General features: G+C 35.7%; 1 protein-coding gene and 1 long non-coding RNA gene across 2 annotated transcripts in view; one reads left to right on the top strand and one right to left on the bottom strand.

Moving 5' to 3' along the window:
• The window catches only part of LOC136803425 (uncharacterized), a 48,889-nt gene that overhangs the window by 3,347 nt on the left and 27,729 nt on the right, over nucleotides 1-17,813 (top strand). The window lies entirely within an intron of this gene.
• The window catches only part of LOC136803423 (myb-like protein X), a 29,308-nt gene continuing 15,845 nt past the window's right edge, over nucleotides 4,351-17,813 (bottom strand). Inside the window, exons 17-26 of the mRNA XM_067060143.1 lie at nucleotides 16,659-16,727; nucleotides 15,741-16,248; nucleotides 14,566-14,628; nucleotides 13,245-13,304; nucleotides 12,212-12,274; nucleotides 11,993-12,052; nucleotides 10,436-10,504; nucleotides 9,971-10,039; nucleotides 9,022-9,817; nucleotides 4,351-5,350 (exon numbers count right to left, since the gene is read on the bottom strand). Coding sequence (XP_066916244.1) covers nucleotides 4,534-5,350; nucleotides 9,022-9,817; nucleotides 9,971-10,039; nucleotides 10,436-10,504; nucleotides 11,993-12,052; nucleotides 12,212-12,274; nucleotides 13,245-13,304; nucleotides 14,566-14,628; nucleotides 15,741-16,248; nucleotides 16,659-16,727 — 2,574 coding nt within the window. The 3' untranslated portion in view covers nucleotides 4,351-4,533. The remainder of the gene's footprint in view (nucleotides 5,351-9,021; nucleotides 9,818-9,970; nucleotides 10,040-10,435; nucleotides 10,505-11,992; nucleotides 12,053-12,211; nucleotides 12,275-13,244; nucleotides 13,305-14,565; nucleotides 14,629-15,740; nucleotides 16,249-16,658; nucleotides 16,728-17,813) is intronic.

Below are 17,813 nucleotides of genomic sequence, written 5' to 3'. Positions count from 1 at the left end.
TTGTTGGTTAGAAAATGCAAATCTGCGCGCTTTTTTGTAAAGAAAAAGACTCGGCCTGGAGTAAAGTGAAGTTTTAAGCGAAGTCGGAGCGTAATAAATCTTTTAGTGCTATCTTTTAGTCTAAATCTCATTTAATATTCATTCGTCGGAGCGGATGAAAACATCAAAGGGTTATATCCAACCGCTTCAGATCATTATATTCGCCACATCCCTTTAGAGCAAAGCATGGTGAGCGCAAAATATTCATGATCTGTTCTGTTATGAGATTAGATTAGCCCCGATCGAAAAAATGCTAAAGCCCCGATGCAAAAAGCCTCCCTGATAAAACAGTATTTTGAATTTTGAAACCCGCCCGGGCGAAAAAAAAATACCTTAAAGGCTTGAAAGCCATTTTTTGAAAAGTCCAACACCCCCCCTTCTTAAAGCAACAAAGGTACTAATTTAGGCACACGAAAAACATTCGGTTGCTTTTCTAGTACTTATTTTCGCGCAAAGGGTAGATATTTTGTCATTTTTCACCTTCGAAGGCCCTATTTAATGTGGTTTTGGATTGGCAAAATAACATTTACTAAAGTTTTCTATAACAACTGTATTAATTTTCGTGTTCTCTGTTGGCGCACAATTTCGGTAAAAAAATACGCGCATTTTGGGTCTCTGCGCGAAATTGCGCGAAAACTAGTACCTTTAACCCATTCCAGACGCAAGAAATGAAAATTTTGAAGAAAAAAATCTCAAATTATTCGCTCGACCGTCTCGCTCATGCAAGACGATCGGTTTGGTTATCTAATATTCCGATGGTGTATTGGCGGCCGCCCACGCTGAAGCTCTGAAGGAGCGGGCCAATATCACCTATCGGAGACCTATAGTAGTCATCGTTTGATGTACCGCATCACAGTCGTGTCTAGCTGTCCTTACACTTTTTGCTTGACTATCGGTTGCATTTAGCATGAAAATCTCTGCTGCCTGAGAAACCTTACAGAAAAATGAAAAATGGTAACCCACAGGTTCCAGTTGTTAAAATTTTCCCGCCCTTCAGAGCTTTAGCGTGTCGGAAGAAAATTTCTACATCGAGTACCAGATAATCGGTTTGGTGAAAGCGGCGCCCAAACTCGTCCTTTTTTGTTCAAGATTTTGTGCTCTTTCCAACAGTAGCTGAACCAATTGCTGAGAAGGCTAAATTTTTGAGATATGGTCATTTGAAATTTAGTCCCAGCATGGGCCCACCAGTGGCCCGTGCGTCCGGAAAGGGTAAAGTTAGACAAACCTAGGCTGCCCGTTCCCCTTGGAATTAATTTTTTTACATCCACCGATCCCCACCAAAGCTGTATTTTAAACCGGAGGAAATAATCAAGGAAAATAAAGCCGTTGAAAAGTGAATTAACTTTTTCCGATCCAGTTATGTTATAGTTGGTAAGTCTGATATCACTAATCCCTGGTCAAATACATTTTTTACAAGTCATTCACCCCACTGAGACAGAGTTGTTTGTTAAATTTTTTAAAAGTAAATTTTCAAAGGTGAGTGAGCCTTGGAAATTATAAAGCGTAGCTACGGAGAAAATGTGACCAAAATTGGAAAGGAATTGAAGCCATTCTATTGGTTAGAAGTGATGTGAAACTTGAATGTACCCAATAGAATGGCTTCATTTCATTTCGGAGTTAAACACGGAACCGTCACATGCAAACATGGTCTAAAGCCTCTCTATTATTGCTTATTCCCCCCTGATAACTGTGTTTTATAAAAAAAAACATTTCCATTTCCATTTAACACCCCCAAGGGGGGGGGGCACTCAGGATAAGCGACCTATCGTTTGTTCGCCTTTAAGGCTACGCTTTCAGGCTTTCAGGATGTTGGTGTTTTTTTTTGCCTTCTGATAGTATTTTTTTGGCCAGGCTTTCAAGATGATGGTATTTTCTTGACCCTTTGATGGTATTTTTTTGCCGAAATTGTCCTGCACTGTAAGGATCCAATTTTGAAAGCCAAACTTTTCACCGAACATTATATATAATAATATTATAAAAAAGGACTGAAACTGGAATAAATAAGATACTAAAATCACATTGAATTAAATAAATAAATGTTTTATTTGTTTTTTATTTAGAATTTTAAAAATAATTATTTATAATTTTGAATTTATTGACAAAATTGAAAATATTGAAATTTCATGTTTAAAAATTATACATATTGACAAAAAGAAAGAAAACATGTAAAAGAAATGCAATCTGGTCATTCCGGTTCAATCCACCTTTCAGAAAAAAACGGACAAGACAGGAGAAACAATTAGAAATCGAACACTTTTTTATAGATAATAGTATAAAAAAGGACTGAAACTCGAAAAAATAAGATATGAAATTAGGCTAAATAAATGGGACGAGATGGAGTTTTTACAAGCTCTTATTTGATTTGGTTGGTCGTTAACCAGTAATAAAACAATTTTGTTACTTTTTCTAAAGAACGCGTCATTTTTATTACTTCAAATGACCAATTAGTGAAGTATCTTATAAAAACTCCATCTCATCTGAAATAAATAAATATTTTAATTATTTTATATTTTTGAATTTATTGAAAAAATTGAAAATATTGAAATTTCATGTTTTAGAATTATACATATTGACAAAAAGAAAGAAAACATGTAAAAGAAATGCAATCCGGTCATTCCGGTTCAATCCACCTTTCTGAAAAAACGGACTAAAAAAGGACTGAAACTCGAAAAAATAAGATATGAAATTAAGCTAAATAAATAAATATTTTAATTATTTTATATTTTTGAATTTATTGAAAAAAATGAAAATATTGGAATTTCATGTTTTAGAATTATACATATTGACAAAAAGAAAAAATATAATCCGGTCAATACGGGTCAATCAAAGGAAAACATCACAAACAATTTCTCAACCTAATTCATGATATTCATGACGTAATCTTTTATACGGAAGCACCCGAGATAACCCGGAACTAGTGGCAAAATAACAAAAGACTAGTGGCAAATTTTGCCACTAGTTCCAGATTATTTTGTGTGCTTCCGTATAAAAGATAACATCATGAATATCATGAATCAAGAACACTTTCAACTACAAAAAGCACTACATAAAATATGCAGCAAAAACACAGTAAAACTCAGCTACAGCTGCACAAAAAACAGGAACAAAAGTCTGTTAGCTATGTATCTCTGCAAAGAAAAATCAGCAGAAATGAAAGAAGCTGAAAGAAGCGATACTTTTATGGTTAATAGAAGAACACTGAACATTCAATCAAAAAATAATTTCACATTGAAAAATGATGAAAAAGCATATAAGCAATTAAAGAAAAAAACGACTATTTTTGCATAAAAAGACCTGTCTGTGCCTAGAATTCATCTCAGGCAACTTTTACCTATGATAGTACCATACTTTCATGCAAAATATCTGAAAATTAAAGATCAAATTTTATTGTAAAAAAAATTCTAAAAAATTGATTAAGCCCATCTCGAGAAAAGCTGGTAACGAACGCACTAATGAACAAACGTTCATTCATAGGGCAGAAACTTTCGCTGGCAGAAATATACGCACAATCAAAAAGCTAACAAATTTGAGTTTAGCAAATTATGATTATGGCAGAAATTTCACTGATTAAACTTTCGCGAATATTTTAGATTTTACCATCTTTTGGTAACAAAAACTCACAAAACAGGTAAAACAGGGCATTAAAGTTGATTTTCGCGAAATATATGAAGAAAAAAGGATCAAAATCGCGAAAATTAAACATAATAAAACCTCCTGCTCAAACGGGGATTAACTTGAACTTCTTCAAAAAGAGGTGACCCGGCGCAGAGCCTAGGAAAGACCAACCCAGAACTAACACAATATATCAGGGTAAGAGATGTAAAACCGATCCTATCGTATATATGCTAGGATAAAAAATATGCTATCTAGTAAAATGATATTTCAAATACTATCCAGGCGGTCCGTCCAGAGATATTCAAACAACGGATCGAACTTTCTAAAGCAGGGGTACCCAGGGGTACAAACTCAAGAAAAGAGAGTCAATCATTTTGAGCTAGTGAGACAGAGGTGCAAGCAAAAAAGCAGATCAAAGTTTTTGACGCAAAAAAGCAAGGCACAAAAATAAGACACTGAAAAGTAATTTAACCTTGTCCTTCTAACCGAAAATTTAGCAATTCCACATTTACAGAAACCAGAAGATTAGATCCCTAGCCGCTACGCTCACCCTTTTCGGTAAAAATGTACACGCTCTTTTTATAAGATTAGTGTTCTTTGGCTGAGAATGAAGCATTCTTAAGAAGAAAATCGAAGGTTAAATATTATTCTTGGCGTACTGTATTCTTACATTTCTAAATTTTCTTTCTACCTTCTAAAAGTCTCATATTAATTCGAACGAAAAGCGAGTTATTTTGTTACCAAATGGAAAAGGGCTGTATGAAAGTCTGTGAACCTTACCCTGTAGGTATAGGTGTCTTCTGAAATTGCCGATTTTTATCATAATATTTTTATAGAAACTATTCTTATAAAAAAAGCGTGTATAATATTCGTTAAATTCTAATTATTTTTTTGAAATTTCGTCCTTTCCTTCCTGATTTTTTCCGTCATTTTGTAATCCCCATATTTTTTCAACATTTCACTGCATTTCTTTTCACACATCATCCCAATGTCTGCTCTTCGTATCACAACAGTGGTTTGAATCCAGTCTTTGAAGATCTTATTTATCTCGTTGTTCTCAGAGATAGTAAAATCTGCTCTGCCTGTTGTTTTACCACCTCTTTTCCGATCTTCAAAATCACTGTCTTCATCCGATTCAACACTGTCTTCGTCCGATCCAACACTGTCCTCTGTCTCACTGCTCAAATCACTGATCTCATCATTCTTTTCCGACATTTTTCCAACATTCTTTTCCGGTATTTTCTCATCTTTCTCTTTCCGCACTTTTTCGACATTCTTTTCCAACATTTTCCCATCTTTCTCTTCCGGCACTTTTTCGACATCTTCTTTAGCATTATTTTCAGAGGAGGAAGGTTTTGATCTCATTAAAGCGTGCAACATTTTTGAAGTTTTGCTTGCGTTTTTATTCTTTTCTTGCAAATAGTACGATTTGGCAGCAGTTTTTTCTGAGTGGCACATTAACATGGCCACGTCTTTTTTTAAGTCAGGTCGTTCTTCATAGGTCTTAGTAACGGCGAATTTTCTGACCTTTGTTGTACTGAATGTTGGTTTATTGGCAGTCAAACCGACGCATTTGGACCAATACGATTTGATCTGCCCTGTCACCATTGAACTGCTCATCTTGTTGCCACTCCATGAGACGAAGACGGGACTGGTCTTTGATCGGTTTATCCCCTCAAGTTTGTTGCGAAAATACCTGAATAAAAAAAAAAATTGGAAGACATTTTAATTTGACATTGAAAGAAGGAGTACTTCTCATTAAGGGTACTAATTTTCGCTTTTTTCCCCGTGTATTCACCGAAACTACGAGCATTTAAGCCTGCGAAATTTTTGGCAGTTCTATCAAAAAAATTGGAAAAATGGGCTTTCTTGGCAAAAATTCTTCTCTTATCAAATCAACATGAATAGTGGGGTTGTCTAACATAATTTAAGGGGAAAAAACAAGATCCAGCTGAAACTTTCTCCAGACCTTCTCTATAGGATGGTTATGCCTCAGGAAAAAATCCCTTAAAATACCACATGTGGAACATCTTTTTTTTGGGACATTTCTTTTTTTCCCAGGCAAAACAGTAAGGGCAAATTTTTTTTTAAATTTCAAACTCATTTTCAGACATTATCAAGTATACCATTCGAAAGCTCTCGAAAAACTATATAGAAGACTTTTAAACGGGTATAGCCATATGGTATAGCCGATTTCATTACCTAACTCAAGATAATTCACGCAGATGCTATATATGGTCAATTTTAGACCAAAACGTGGCGAAAAGTGGAACTTGCGCATGAAATATCTATATAGTAAGCCATTAAAGGTTCAATCGGCGGGCGGTATTGAAAGGTTTTAAGACTCAAATTGTCCTACCCGCGCTGAGGAAACTAAAGCGCCAGTCCTCAGAGGGCTAAAATATCATTAACGGCCCGGGTATAGGGCAATAACGTCATTTGCGGCCCGCTCGGAATTGGATTGAAGTCGTTGCATTGAAGCGAAGAGACTAAACTAACGTCAGAAAAAAACACTTTTTGGTCATTTGCGGCCCGCTCGCAAGGTGCTAAAAATGTGTTGAAGACATTGTATTGAAGCGAAAAGAATTGGTTGACGCTAGAAAAAAACGTTGTTTGAATGTCCGATATGGATAATAATAGTAATAGCGTTAAGTTTTCGTTCGTTGTTGTCATTAATTCTGCCCTTGTAATTTGATTATTAGCCCTCTAATGCCATTTGCGCCCTTCGCTTCGCGTCGGGCCTAAATGACACTATCGGGCGAATAATCAAACTACGCGGGCAGGAAATAACAACAACGACCTCAAACTGAACGCTATTGTTATATTCCACGCATGGCAAACGATAGCCCCTGACCCAATAAACATAAATATGGTATAATATCAGGGGTGCTCACAGTAAACTTTTCAGAAAATGACCTAGAATGCTAAGCAAGCCCAGCCCTGACCTGAAAATTGGAGTTGCTTATAAAAAAATGTGTATACATTTTGGGGGCGTAAGGTCTGTGAGGGCTGTACTGAGAAATATTGCCCGAGGTCAAGTAACGACTGAGCTTGCGAGGTTGTTGCGTTGACCGAGGGTAATATTTCATAGTACAGCCCGAAATAACTGGTCATTATTGTATTTGTTAACCGTTTTCTTCAGCTTCGATTGATTTTTTCACGCTTTATTCTGGAAAAAATAGCACAAAAAGCGAAAAAAAAAACAAGCGAATAGAGATCAACTATTGTTTCAATTTCTGACGTCAAAATGAACAAGCTAGATGCTAAATGGACCTACCTGATGATGAAAGTTGGATAGCAATGCGAGGAGAAAAAAATCAGTCAAAAAATATAGCGTTTAGCGAAAATGTATAACGCAATAAATTCATCATTGATTGTTGATGGGGGGAGAGGGAAGGGTTGTAGTGGAAAAACAAATAGAAAGTTCTGGTCGCAAAAATCAGTTTTATTGACAATTGAATCATGCTTGATGGTGAGCATTGTTATAAATAGAAATACAAGGAAAAAATCTAATGAAAATCTTCAAAAACGGCATTTCCGGCATTTTTAACCGAAAAAAAAATTTCTCAAAAATCGAACTCAGCCATGTTTTGAGCATTGCGAATACGCATCTTTCTGCAAAAAAAATCAGAAAAACTTTTGATGAAAATTCGAGAAAATGTAAAAAAGCCGGTTTTTCCGGCATATTTCCGGCATTTTCGGCCGGAAAAAAATGTTTTTCTAAAATCGGGCTCCGTTACATTTTAGGTATTGTCATATTGCATCAGTGTGCAAAATTTCATAAAAAAATATTAAGTACAGCTCGAGAAATTCAAGAAATACTGTCTTTCCGGCAAAAATAGATTGTTCCGGCGATTTTTAAATAGCTCCGGCTTCAAAAATCAATTTTATTGAAAATTGAAACATGCTTGATGGTGGGCATTGCTATTAACAATGTTTTTGAATGAAAAAACAACCAATTGTAAGGAAAAAGTCCAATAAAAATCCAGAAAAACGGCGATTTACGGCATATTTACGGCATTTTCGGCCGGAAAAAAAATTTCCTCAAAAATCAAACTCGGCCATGTTTTGAACAATATTAATACGCATCTTTGCGCAAAAAATCAGAAGAAACTAATGATAAAATCTCGAGAAAATGCCAAAAAAACAGTTTTTCCGGCATATTTCCGGCATTTTCGGCCGGAAAAAAATGTTTTCCGAAAATCGGGCTCCGTCACTTTTTAGGTATTGTCATTTTACATCAGTGTGCAAAATTTCATAAAAAAATATAAAGTACAGCTCGAGAAATTCAAGAAATACCGTTTTTCCGGCGTAAATCGGCTGTTCCGGCGATTTTTAGAAAGTTCCGGCTTCAAAAATCAGTTTTATTGACAATTGAACCATGCTTGATCGTGGACATTGCTATTAACAATGTTTTTGTGTGAAAAAACAACCAATTATAAGGAAAAAGTCCGATGAAAATCTGCAAAAACGGCGATTTCCGGCATATTTCCGGCATTTTCGGACGGAAAAGAATTTTTCTCAAAAATCGGACTCTGCCATGTTTTGGGCATTGCTAATACGCATCTTTGCGCAAAAAATCTGAAAAAACTAATGATGAAATCTCGAGAAAATGCCAAAAAACCGGTTTTTCCGGCATATTTCCGGCATTTTCGGCCGGAAATGATTTTTTTTCGAAAATCGGGCTCCGTCACATTTTGGGCATTACCATTTTGCATCATTGTGCCAAAAATCAGAAAAAACTAATGAGCCAATCTCGAGAAAAGCTGGTAACAGACGGACGGACGAACGAACGAACGAACGAACAGACGGACGGACGGACGGACATCGGTTAATTTATAGGACCTCCAAGGTAGGTCCAAAAATTAGACAGCGCAGTGCTCATTTTCCTTTGAAAAAAGTGACGTCACAATGAATTCTCCTAACAACTGGCAACTCTGGACAGTGTAGGCCTGTCGTCATGCAAAAAGAATCAATTGCATTGCGCAAAAAGCCGTGTAGCCCGCTTCGAAAAAGTAACCGGTCAACAATGTAAAATATACAATACCAACAGATGGCAAATAATTTACCCTCAGCCCAAAAAATACATGACATGTGGAGTTGTCTCAAAAAATTTGAACAAAAAAAGTTAAATTGAAAATAAGTTATCCTATTGTCGGCATTTTCAAAGTACATGACATCATCACGTGATAATGACGTCATTAATGATGCCAAAATTTTCACCAAAGATGACAATTCATAACTTGGTGCACACTTTCAAAATTTCAAGTCTATTGGATAAAGATTTTAAAAGTCTTCTTTTTTTGGGGGGGGGGGCAAGATGCTCAAAGGTTAACTGTATGAAGTAACAATACATAATATACGTACTTTATGTAGATCTTTAGAGCTTTATAGAGATCATCTTCCAAGGCAATGACACATGGACCAGAAGTATCAAGGGTTTTGTGATCAATAACACTTATGTTGTAACTACCTTCTACAACACTACCCTTTTTGAATTCTTCCAATGTCATGTTGGCCAAGGCACCACTTCTTGAGGCATTGTCCAGACACAATGATGTTAACAAATAATCTCTTCCCGATACAAAGTTTGTCATTGAGATGTGTGCCTGAACATGCTTCGATGCGAGAACTTTTCGACTAGCCTTCACTTGTGAAGACTCGTCGAACTTGTTAATATCGTCAGCGGTGATCATCTCTTGCAGTTGTTTTACTTCATTTACCCACTGACGTTCCTTTTGATGCTTGCGATATACGGTTATCCAACCGTCCATAATGTTTTTCATTTCCTGGCACTTATCTTCGAATTCCTTCAAGCCAGGCGGATGGTCTGTTTGAATAAATTTGTAAAAAAATCGAAGTGAGTAAAGGTAAGATTTCGTCGTACCCGGTGCACGTTTATGTTCGAAAACAACAAGCCAATTGTCCCGAATCGCTTTCCGGTCAAACAGTTTTTTGATTTCAAAAGTGTGTTCACTGGCATCTCTCAGGATAACCATAACCTGGTTTTTGTGCTGCTCAGCCTGGCGTTGTTTTTTCAAGCCTCCATCTGGAGACTGTATCCATGATTTAAAATCATCGAAAACTGAAGTTTTCCACGGTACAAATAAAATTGGTTCAGCATCGTCGTCTTCATCATCTTCATCTTCACATTCAGTGTTATCTAAATCAAAGAAATTACAACTTTCACGAAGAAGTTTCAAACAAGAAGATTTTAACTTTTAAGGCAAGCAAACATCCATGGGGATTTTCCAAAGAAGTTTATTACTTCAGTTATTTCAATTTCCGATCTTTTACATTATTAGAGATTTCTCACCAGTTTTGGATATGGCAGGATCTTCTTCATATATGTCGCTTAATTCATCATCATCGTCAATATTTGGCACTGCATAAAAACAAATTTTTTATCAGGGTTAGATTATTTTCAGAGTGACCAGCGAATCAAAATAGAGGGTGGTGAGTGAAATTCACTGACAGTTGGTGCCTGGTGAACTTTCTCAGGGCTTACTACTCTCCCCCTTTCAGAAATATGCAAAATAAATTGTGATGGTGAAAATTTTTTGCCTAATTTTAGGGCTGGAGCTTAAGCTACATGGTTGGTAATAAAAGAAAAAAATGTGTAGCTGGAAAAAAACTCCCTTAAGAGCAAGAAACCTGGTATATGATGAGCCGTATTTCTCTTGTTTTTAAGAAGCTGTATTTCATCTTTTTACACTCCTCTAGTTATTTAAAAGTTTTTCAGATTACTAAGCCGTCAATTAAAACAGAGGAAATTGTTTACCATTTTTAACTTGGTTATCCTTCTCGTCATAAGGATCGAATAGATCTTGGTCTGATTCATAATCGTGAGCTGAATCAAAGAAAAGAAATAAATAGGATTTACTGGTACATCCATGTTATACACCGAAACTTACACTGACGTCACGGGTCTTCATTGGGTGAAAACAATCGAAAGAGATAGCCATAATTCTTTTGGACTAAGTATGAAAACAATTTTTCTGTAACCAAAAGTTTTTTTAGCAATCAACTCAGTCTCAAATTTTGTTCTAAAAATGGGTTCTTTTGATAAAATTTCCATATTGCTGGTAAGTGTTTGTGAAGAAGTAAGTATAATGCATGACGTGATATTAATTTTTGACACATTTTAAAGCCATTTTAATGGCTAATTCAGTTAAATGCACTTTATTACTTTCCCATTCTTCGAAATAGTGAATTTTCATAACTGTCGTGTATAAAATGTGTTTTTCTGACTGATCTACGCAGCAAAACCATGACATTATTATACATTTTCTATTAGACAAACTATTCTAGATTCTGTAAAATTAATAATTTCAATAAAAAAATCAAAGAAGAAGAAAACGAAGAGTTTCGCGAAGAAGAGTATTTCAACTTATTGAAGAGAAGAAGAAGAAAGAGAAGAAGAGCTTATTTTCGGTGAAGAAATAATAAAAATTTTGAAACAAAAAAGTTAATTACCGATTAAAACTAAGCAATTTTTGTAAAGAGGGTAACATAACATTTTATTAGCGTCTTTTTAAGGTTCTTAACGTCATTTTTGGTAATTTAATTCCTAATTATTCTTGATAGAATAAATTCTGAAACGATTGGCTCTTCCAGAAAGAAATTGAACATAGGGGGTGGATGATATAACAATTTTTGGAAATTAACCCCACACATAGTGAAATATGACCCCCCGACAAGAGATCTTACCCCGGACAAGCACCAGTTAACCCCCCTCCCCCTGGACATTCAAAATTACCCCTAAACAGAGCACGTAGTCCTGAGATATGACCTCTAAAGTCTAAAAAATGGCGATTCTGATGATGTCAGCGTTTTTACTGAGAGCAAAAAATCGAAACGTCGAAATATATGCTTTAATATGTTTGGATCGGCCGTTAGCGAGATACAGGCTCAGATCATATCGTTTATAACGCTTTTTTGCTGAGTCAGCACTTTTTTTCAATTTTAAAATCGTTATATCTCGCCACGGCTGGTTTAAACATACTAAACCATGTACTTTTCTGAAAGCCCTTGATTAATTGTAGTAAAAAGTACTATGTCCGCCATTGCGGATTTGAGGGTGTTCCCATCTTCCTGGGGGTGACGCTTTTTTTTGGTGATTCCTGGCATCTTCCTGGACCTCTGTGCAAAATTTCATCTCTGCACCATTTTTGTCCCAGTTTTGGCGGTTTATGACCTATTTCTACCTGACCAAATCATGCCTAAAATTCCACAGTTTAACAAATAAACTTGCAAAAGCAGTTACATTTCGATTCAACTTGGAAAAAAGCCAAGAAATCCGTTCGGCCGTGATAAAAAAAAGTGAGTAAATCTATACCTGTGTTTGAAAGAGTTTTCTTTGTATGGTGATTTTCCTCGTCACTTGACGAAGACGATTCTAAAAAACAAAAAACACAACATTATTGAGTAGGATCATGCGGGTAAAACTAAATACCTTGAGATTTACAATCAAGAATTCAGCTCTGAATTTTTTGTTAGAAAGTGTTAAAACCTTGTCTAAGCAGTAAAGGAAAAATTACGATAGAAATATTTTTACCAGAATATTCAGGTGATTTGTTTTCTTTATTTTCTTCCCGGCTCCGTTTCTCTTCGAGTTTATCTAAAACAAAAAGAATTAACCTTACGTTATTAACTGCTATTTTCTTTTTTGAAGGCGGCTACATTTTTTTCATTGTAATAATTTACGGACAGCGTTAAGAAATTTTGAAACAAAAAAGTTAACTACCCTTTAAAACATGGCACTTTTTGTAAAAGAGGGTAGCGTAACATTTTATTAACGTCTTTTTAAGGTTCATAACGTCACTTTGGTAATTAAATTCCTAATTGTTCTTGATAGAATAAATTCTGAAACAATTGGCTCTACCAGAAAGCAATTGAACATAAATTGAAATTTACCCCCAGACATAGTGAATTATGACCCCCCCTCGACAAGAGATTTTACCCCCGGGCAAGCATCAGTTAACCCCCCTCCCCCGGACATTCAAACAGAGGAAATTTGCCCAAAAAGAAATGTTAGTTTTTCAGATTTTTCACTACCCCCGGACAAAATAATCCAATATATTCCCCACCCCCATGAACAAAAACTTTCTGGAAGAGCCCAATTTATGAAGACAATTTTTTGATATTTTCTTCATATGAAAGTTGAATGTGATGAAGTTTATCTCAATTTCTTTAATCATTATTAAAAACTGTTTTAGACACAACCTATACTCTCAAGTGCCTAATAAACGCACCCCCGTTTGTTAATTCTGAAAATATTTCCAGCTGTGAAAAGGAAGGTTCCTTGTTTTGCACCAAAAAGCCTGATTTTAGCGTATATTTACCCTTTCATATTTACGCTTTCAGAAGTACAATTTTCCCCCGGCAATCAGGTCCCAAGGTTTATTATAATTCAAAAGTTTTTCCAGCGCTCCCGTTAATTCTAAGCCCCCTTTTTTAAGACACCCGAAAGTACAGGCTTGCGAATAATATAATCATAAAATAGGTATTATCAATAGTTTTTATAGATTTACTCTCAAGGGGAGGGGAGAAGGGCTATAAGCTAATTCCTCGTGTAAATGAAAGCATACCTTTTTCCGGTAGCATATCTTTCTTGAGTAAAGCTCTGTCATTAGTTGATGAACACGATTCTATCAAGGAAAACAACACAACATAAGTCTGTTTACATGAATGAATGTAGAAGAGGAGTTAGCGTGGCTTTTTATATCTCAAAACCAATCAACCGTTCTGCCAGCACCACTTTGAAGGGATGCAGCGAATGTGTTTATCTGACAAGCTTTTCCAGCCGATTCTAATACGCTCTATTTTGCCCAAAAACAAAAAGGACTGGGACCTAATGTTTACATTTTGCTCGATATGACGTAATGCTTTTGCGCCATTTTGTTCACTTCAGGGGGTGGTTACACGTACTGTTTCACTTCGGGTAGCCGAAGTGAAGTGAAGTGAAAACACTTCGGTCTATTAACAAACCTCACATGTTGTATACACGGGTGAAGTGAAGTGAAACTTCACTCCGGAGTGATTTCACGTCGGTCAAAAAGACAGGCATGAAATTTCACTCCGGTGTGAAAACTCTGTGTATCTCAAAATATTTGAGTAGAGACCGAAATGAAAGCTTATTTTGCAACTTGATGTATGATTCTACAAAAGGAAGAGAGCTTGACAACTGAAAAACTCTCAAAACACTATGGGGAGGATCTCCAGCAACTGTTTGCATCAAACTGCTTAATTGGATTTTGACCTGAAGCGAGGGCGAAGTGAAAAATGACCGAAGTGAAGTGAAGTGAAACGTGTGTATAACATGAAAATTTTTCACACCGGAGTGGAATTTCACTCCGGAGTGAGTTTCACTTCGGGGACGTGTAACCACCCCCTCAGTCAGCGAGCCGTAAAACTTGGCAGATTCTCTTACGGATCTTGCGCAGTAATCAGAATCTGCTTGAAGACCAGGTTTTTTACTGACTTTGATTTTCAAGTAGCGGGTGCCTCAAAATAAAGTGCAAGGATTTGATAGCTAAACTATGTCCGGAATAATGTGCTTTTTGAACATTTCCACAGTTAATCTTTTGCAAATCGTGCGTCAAAGAATTAGTCAGGTAGAATTGCATAACTACCCGGACAAAAATCGTGTAGAGATGAAATTTTGTACAGAGGTCCAGGAACATGTCAGGAATCACCAAAAAAACGCTTATGATAGCTGATTTTTAATGATTTTCAAATGTCAAAAATAACTAGACAGGGAGATTCCTCTCGATCAGTAGATAAGAAAAATGGGGTCACTTTTGGGTCACCTTGAGATTTACAATCAAGAATTTAGCTCTGAATTTTATTAGAAAGTGTTAAAACCTTGTCTAAGCAGTAAAGGAAAAATTACGATAGAAATATTTTTACCAGAATAATCAGGTGATCTGTTTTCTTTATTTTCTTCCCGGCTCCGTTTTTCTTTGAGTTTATCTAAAACAAAAAGAATTGACCTTACGTTATTAACTGCTCGTTTTTTTTAAGATGGCTACATAATTTTTTTTCATTGGTCTCGGGCTCTAGACAAGGGGCTTAAGGGCTACTTAGACTAAACAATATATTGGTGAATAATATCCTGCAATATGGTTTGCGAACCGTAATATCAACTTTCTTGTTGTAATGGCTTAAGGACAAGAGAAATTCTTTTCGCGTTGGTGTAATGCAAAAATTGTTAACAAAAAAGTTGTTTGAGAAGAGAAGTTCAATTACTGCCTACCTTAAGGGACCTTATTTTGGCGGGAACTAATTTTCGCTTTATTCGCGGTTTTTGCCAAGACCGCGAAAATTTGAACCTGCGAAAATATTTGCGAACTTTAAACCGCGAAAATTAATTCCCGTGAAATGTGATTTTTCTGAAAACCCCTAGGAAAATGAAAGAAATTGGTCCAAAAAAAATCAAAACCACGAAAATTAGTTCCCGCGAAAAATTCAATATAGTGAAAACCGCGAAAATGAATTACCACGAAATCCAATCTTTTTTTCGACCACGAAAATTAGTTCCCTTAAGGTACAAACTATACAGCTGACGTCTCTAGTTCGAATTTCTATTATTCGATAAGTTCCCGTTTTCAACCAAAGTGAAAGTCGCTGTCAAATTCGTCTAAGAAAGCCTTTTAAACAACGCTCTACTATTACTTAAATACAAATTGAAAACCTCTCTATTTCGATGAATATTTGAAATCCCGTGAGGGTTTTCCCTCTCTCATTAGATTTCTGGTGTGGAGAAAGGCGTTTAGGATAGAATTATTCAAAATGAAGATATTTTATTTTTTGTGTTTGAATTATTTCGGGCGTAAAAACTTTTGCGAGTAGAAACCTTCGCGATTTTTGCAAATTTTAGCCTTTTTCGCAGAAGTAAATGTAAATCTGTAATCAATTAGGAAATCAAAATAAAAACTATTGATAACAACATTTGAAACCCAAAAAGACTCATTGGAGTCAAAGAACATTGGTTTCAATCGAATTCAAGAAGAATTTGTCACTTATTTTGCCTTTTGTACTTTCTAACTTGATAAAGCTCCACGACACTCACTAAATATTTTTACCTTTCTTAGCATTCCATCTTCTCGTGGTTTCAAGTAACCAGTCACAATCTGAGTCGGAGTCAGAGTTCGAGTCAATAGTGGCGAGATAGTCTCTCTCTTTCTCAATAATATTTTTGAAGGCCACATAATCGGACTCCTCCTCTGACCCCGATTCATCCTCATTTTCAACTTCACTGTCTTCACTGTCGAAATTTTCCACAAGTTCACTCTTTTTCATGAGACGGTCAAATAGTTCTTTCTTCTTTATTTTGTGAGTTTGTCTCAAGTGATTGTTTAATCTTTTAGGTGTTTTCGAGCAACCTAGTACAGGGCAGGTTCTTCGTTGGTGAATTCGCCTCTTCGATTTACGATCATCGTCGCTCTTTATGATGCGTTCATTGTAGAGGTTATATTGGCTTTTCATTGCCAGAGCGTTCTCTTCTGTTAAGCCATGTTTTCTCATGGCATGACTTTTTAAGTTTGTTTGTTCCTTGCCACAGAACGGACATTCAGTTGTTGGACACTTCCGCTGAAATTAAGAATTTTTAAGATTTTAACTTAATAATGAAGTTATAATAATTAAAAATGAAGTTTTTCTTTCTACCGGGACGATTTTTGGCCTATTATTCAGTGTACAGGGGTCCTACTGGGTCTGTGAGAAAGGCATGTAATTTGCTTTAGGGGAAGGGCACAACTACAGGCCAGTTCCCAAACTTTGGTTTTGAAAAGTTCGAGACGACCCCAGGATTTGAAGCCCTTTTTGATCCAAAAGTCATGAAAACCCAAGACTGTAGTTTAACATTTCGTCAAAGGAAATCCTACCCTCGAAAATTGCCATTTCCAAAATGCCTTTTGTCCAGGAAACTCAGCATAGTTCAATTTTCTCTATGGATTTCCCTGTTTTTAAGAACGAAAAGCTATTTTTCGAAAATTACTTACAGTTTTTTTCTTCTTAGCCATTTGCCCATGTTTCTCATTGTCATCAAATTTGTTGTCATCGTCTTCAGTCTATAGAAAAGACGAACAGATTAATGTAAAAAATTTTCGGCCCAGCGCGTGCAAAAGAGATAAGCCTTTAAAAAGCCACTGGCCGACAAAAAATTAGCTTTGTCAGGGCCTATGCACGCAATAAATTAACGAATCCAGTTTGATTCTGAAAATTGTTAATGGGCACTGAAATGCATCAGCTCTTGTGTAAATTAGAAACAATTTTCATGATGCTACGTGTGAAAATGGTCATTTCTGGACCTGTCATATTTAACCCTATCAACCCTAGGCTTTTAGGAGCGGTTCAGAACTAGGGGGGATGTTCCTGTACACGCTTTTTTTTATAAAAGAATATCTTCTATAAGAATATCAGGGTGAAAATTGGAAAAATTGTAAGTATACCCTAAGAATACCCTCGAAGGTAAGTTCACAGAATTTGATAAGAATACAGTCATTTTGTGTTTGGTTAATTGAGAAAACTACTTCATTTGTTAGACTTGAATTTTAAACTTTCAGGCAAAAATGTAATTTTAGCTCAAAATATCCATTCAAAAGTCCAAGACTCTCAAATTGATAATTTCTCATGTTTGTAAAAAAGTCAAGTCTACAGAAGTGAGAATACCTTAAAAATATTTCACCCTCAATTTTGGCAATTTCTTAAGAATACTTGACCCTCATCCAAAGTACACTATTCTTATAAAAAAAGCGTGTACCACCCCTTAACCTTTGATCTAGTGGGTCTTTTTAGATGAAATTTGGTACACAAGATCCTTGTCATGTAAGGTAACTTTTGAGAAAAATCTTTTTGATGACGTCACTCATCATGCTCGAAGTGAGCAAAAATCAAAAATTTCCTTTGTTCTTATAAAAAGCTATGATATGCTAACAAAAGCTTTAGAAAAAAGTTGCCTGAGCTTAAAATGCTTATTTCATCCTAAATATTCAATAAATTACGGTTTAAACGATATATTTGACATAAAAAATAAATTTGTATTGGAAATGTGGCAATTTTTGTGACACTACTGTCAGAAATGTCATCATTCTCAAGGTGTTAAATTTTTTTTTATTTTGAAGCTAAAAAAAAAATATGAATTTACAGAAAAATTC

The sequence above is a fragment of the Clytia hemisphaerica genome, unplaced genomic scaffold, assembly GCF_902728285.1.
Source record: "Clytia hemisphaerica strain Z4C2 unplaced genomic scaffold, Clytia hemisphaerica genome assembly, whole genome shotgun sequence".
Classification (NCBI taxonomy): domain Eukaryota; kingdom Metazoa; phylum Cnidaria; class Hydrozoa; order Leptothecata; family Clytiidae; genus Clytia; species Clytia hemisphaerica.
The sequence above is the reverse complement of the archived record's forward strand: the minus strand, read 5'-3'. Positions and strand labels throughout refer to the sequence as shown.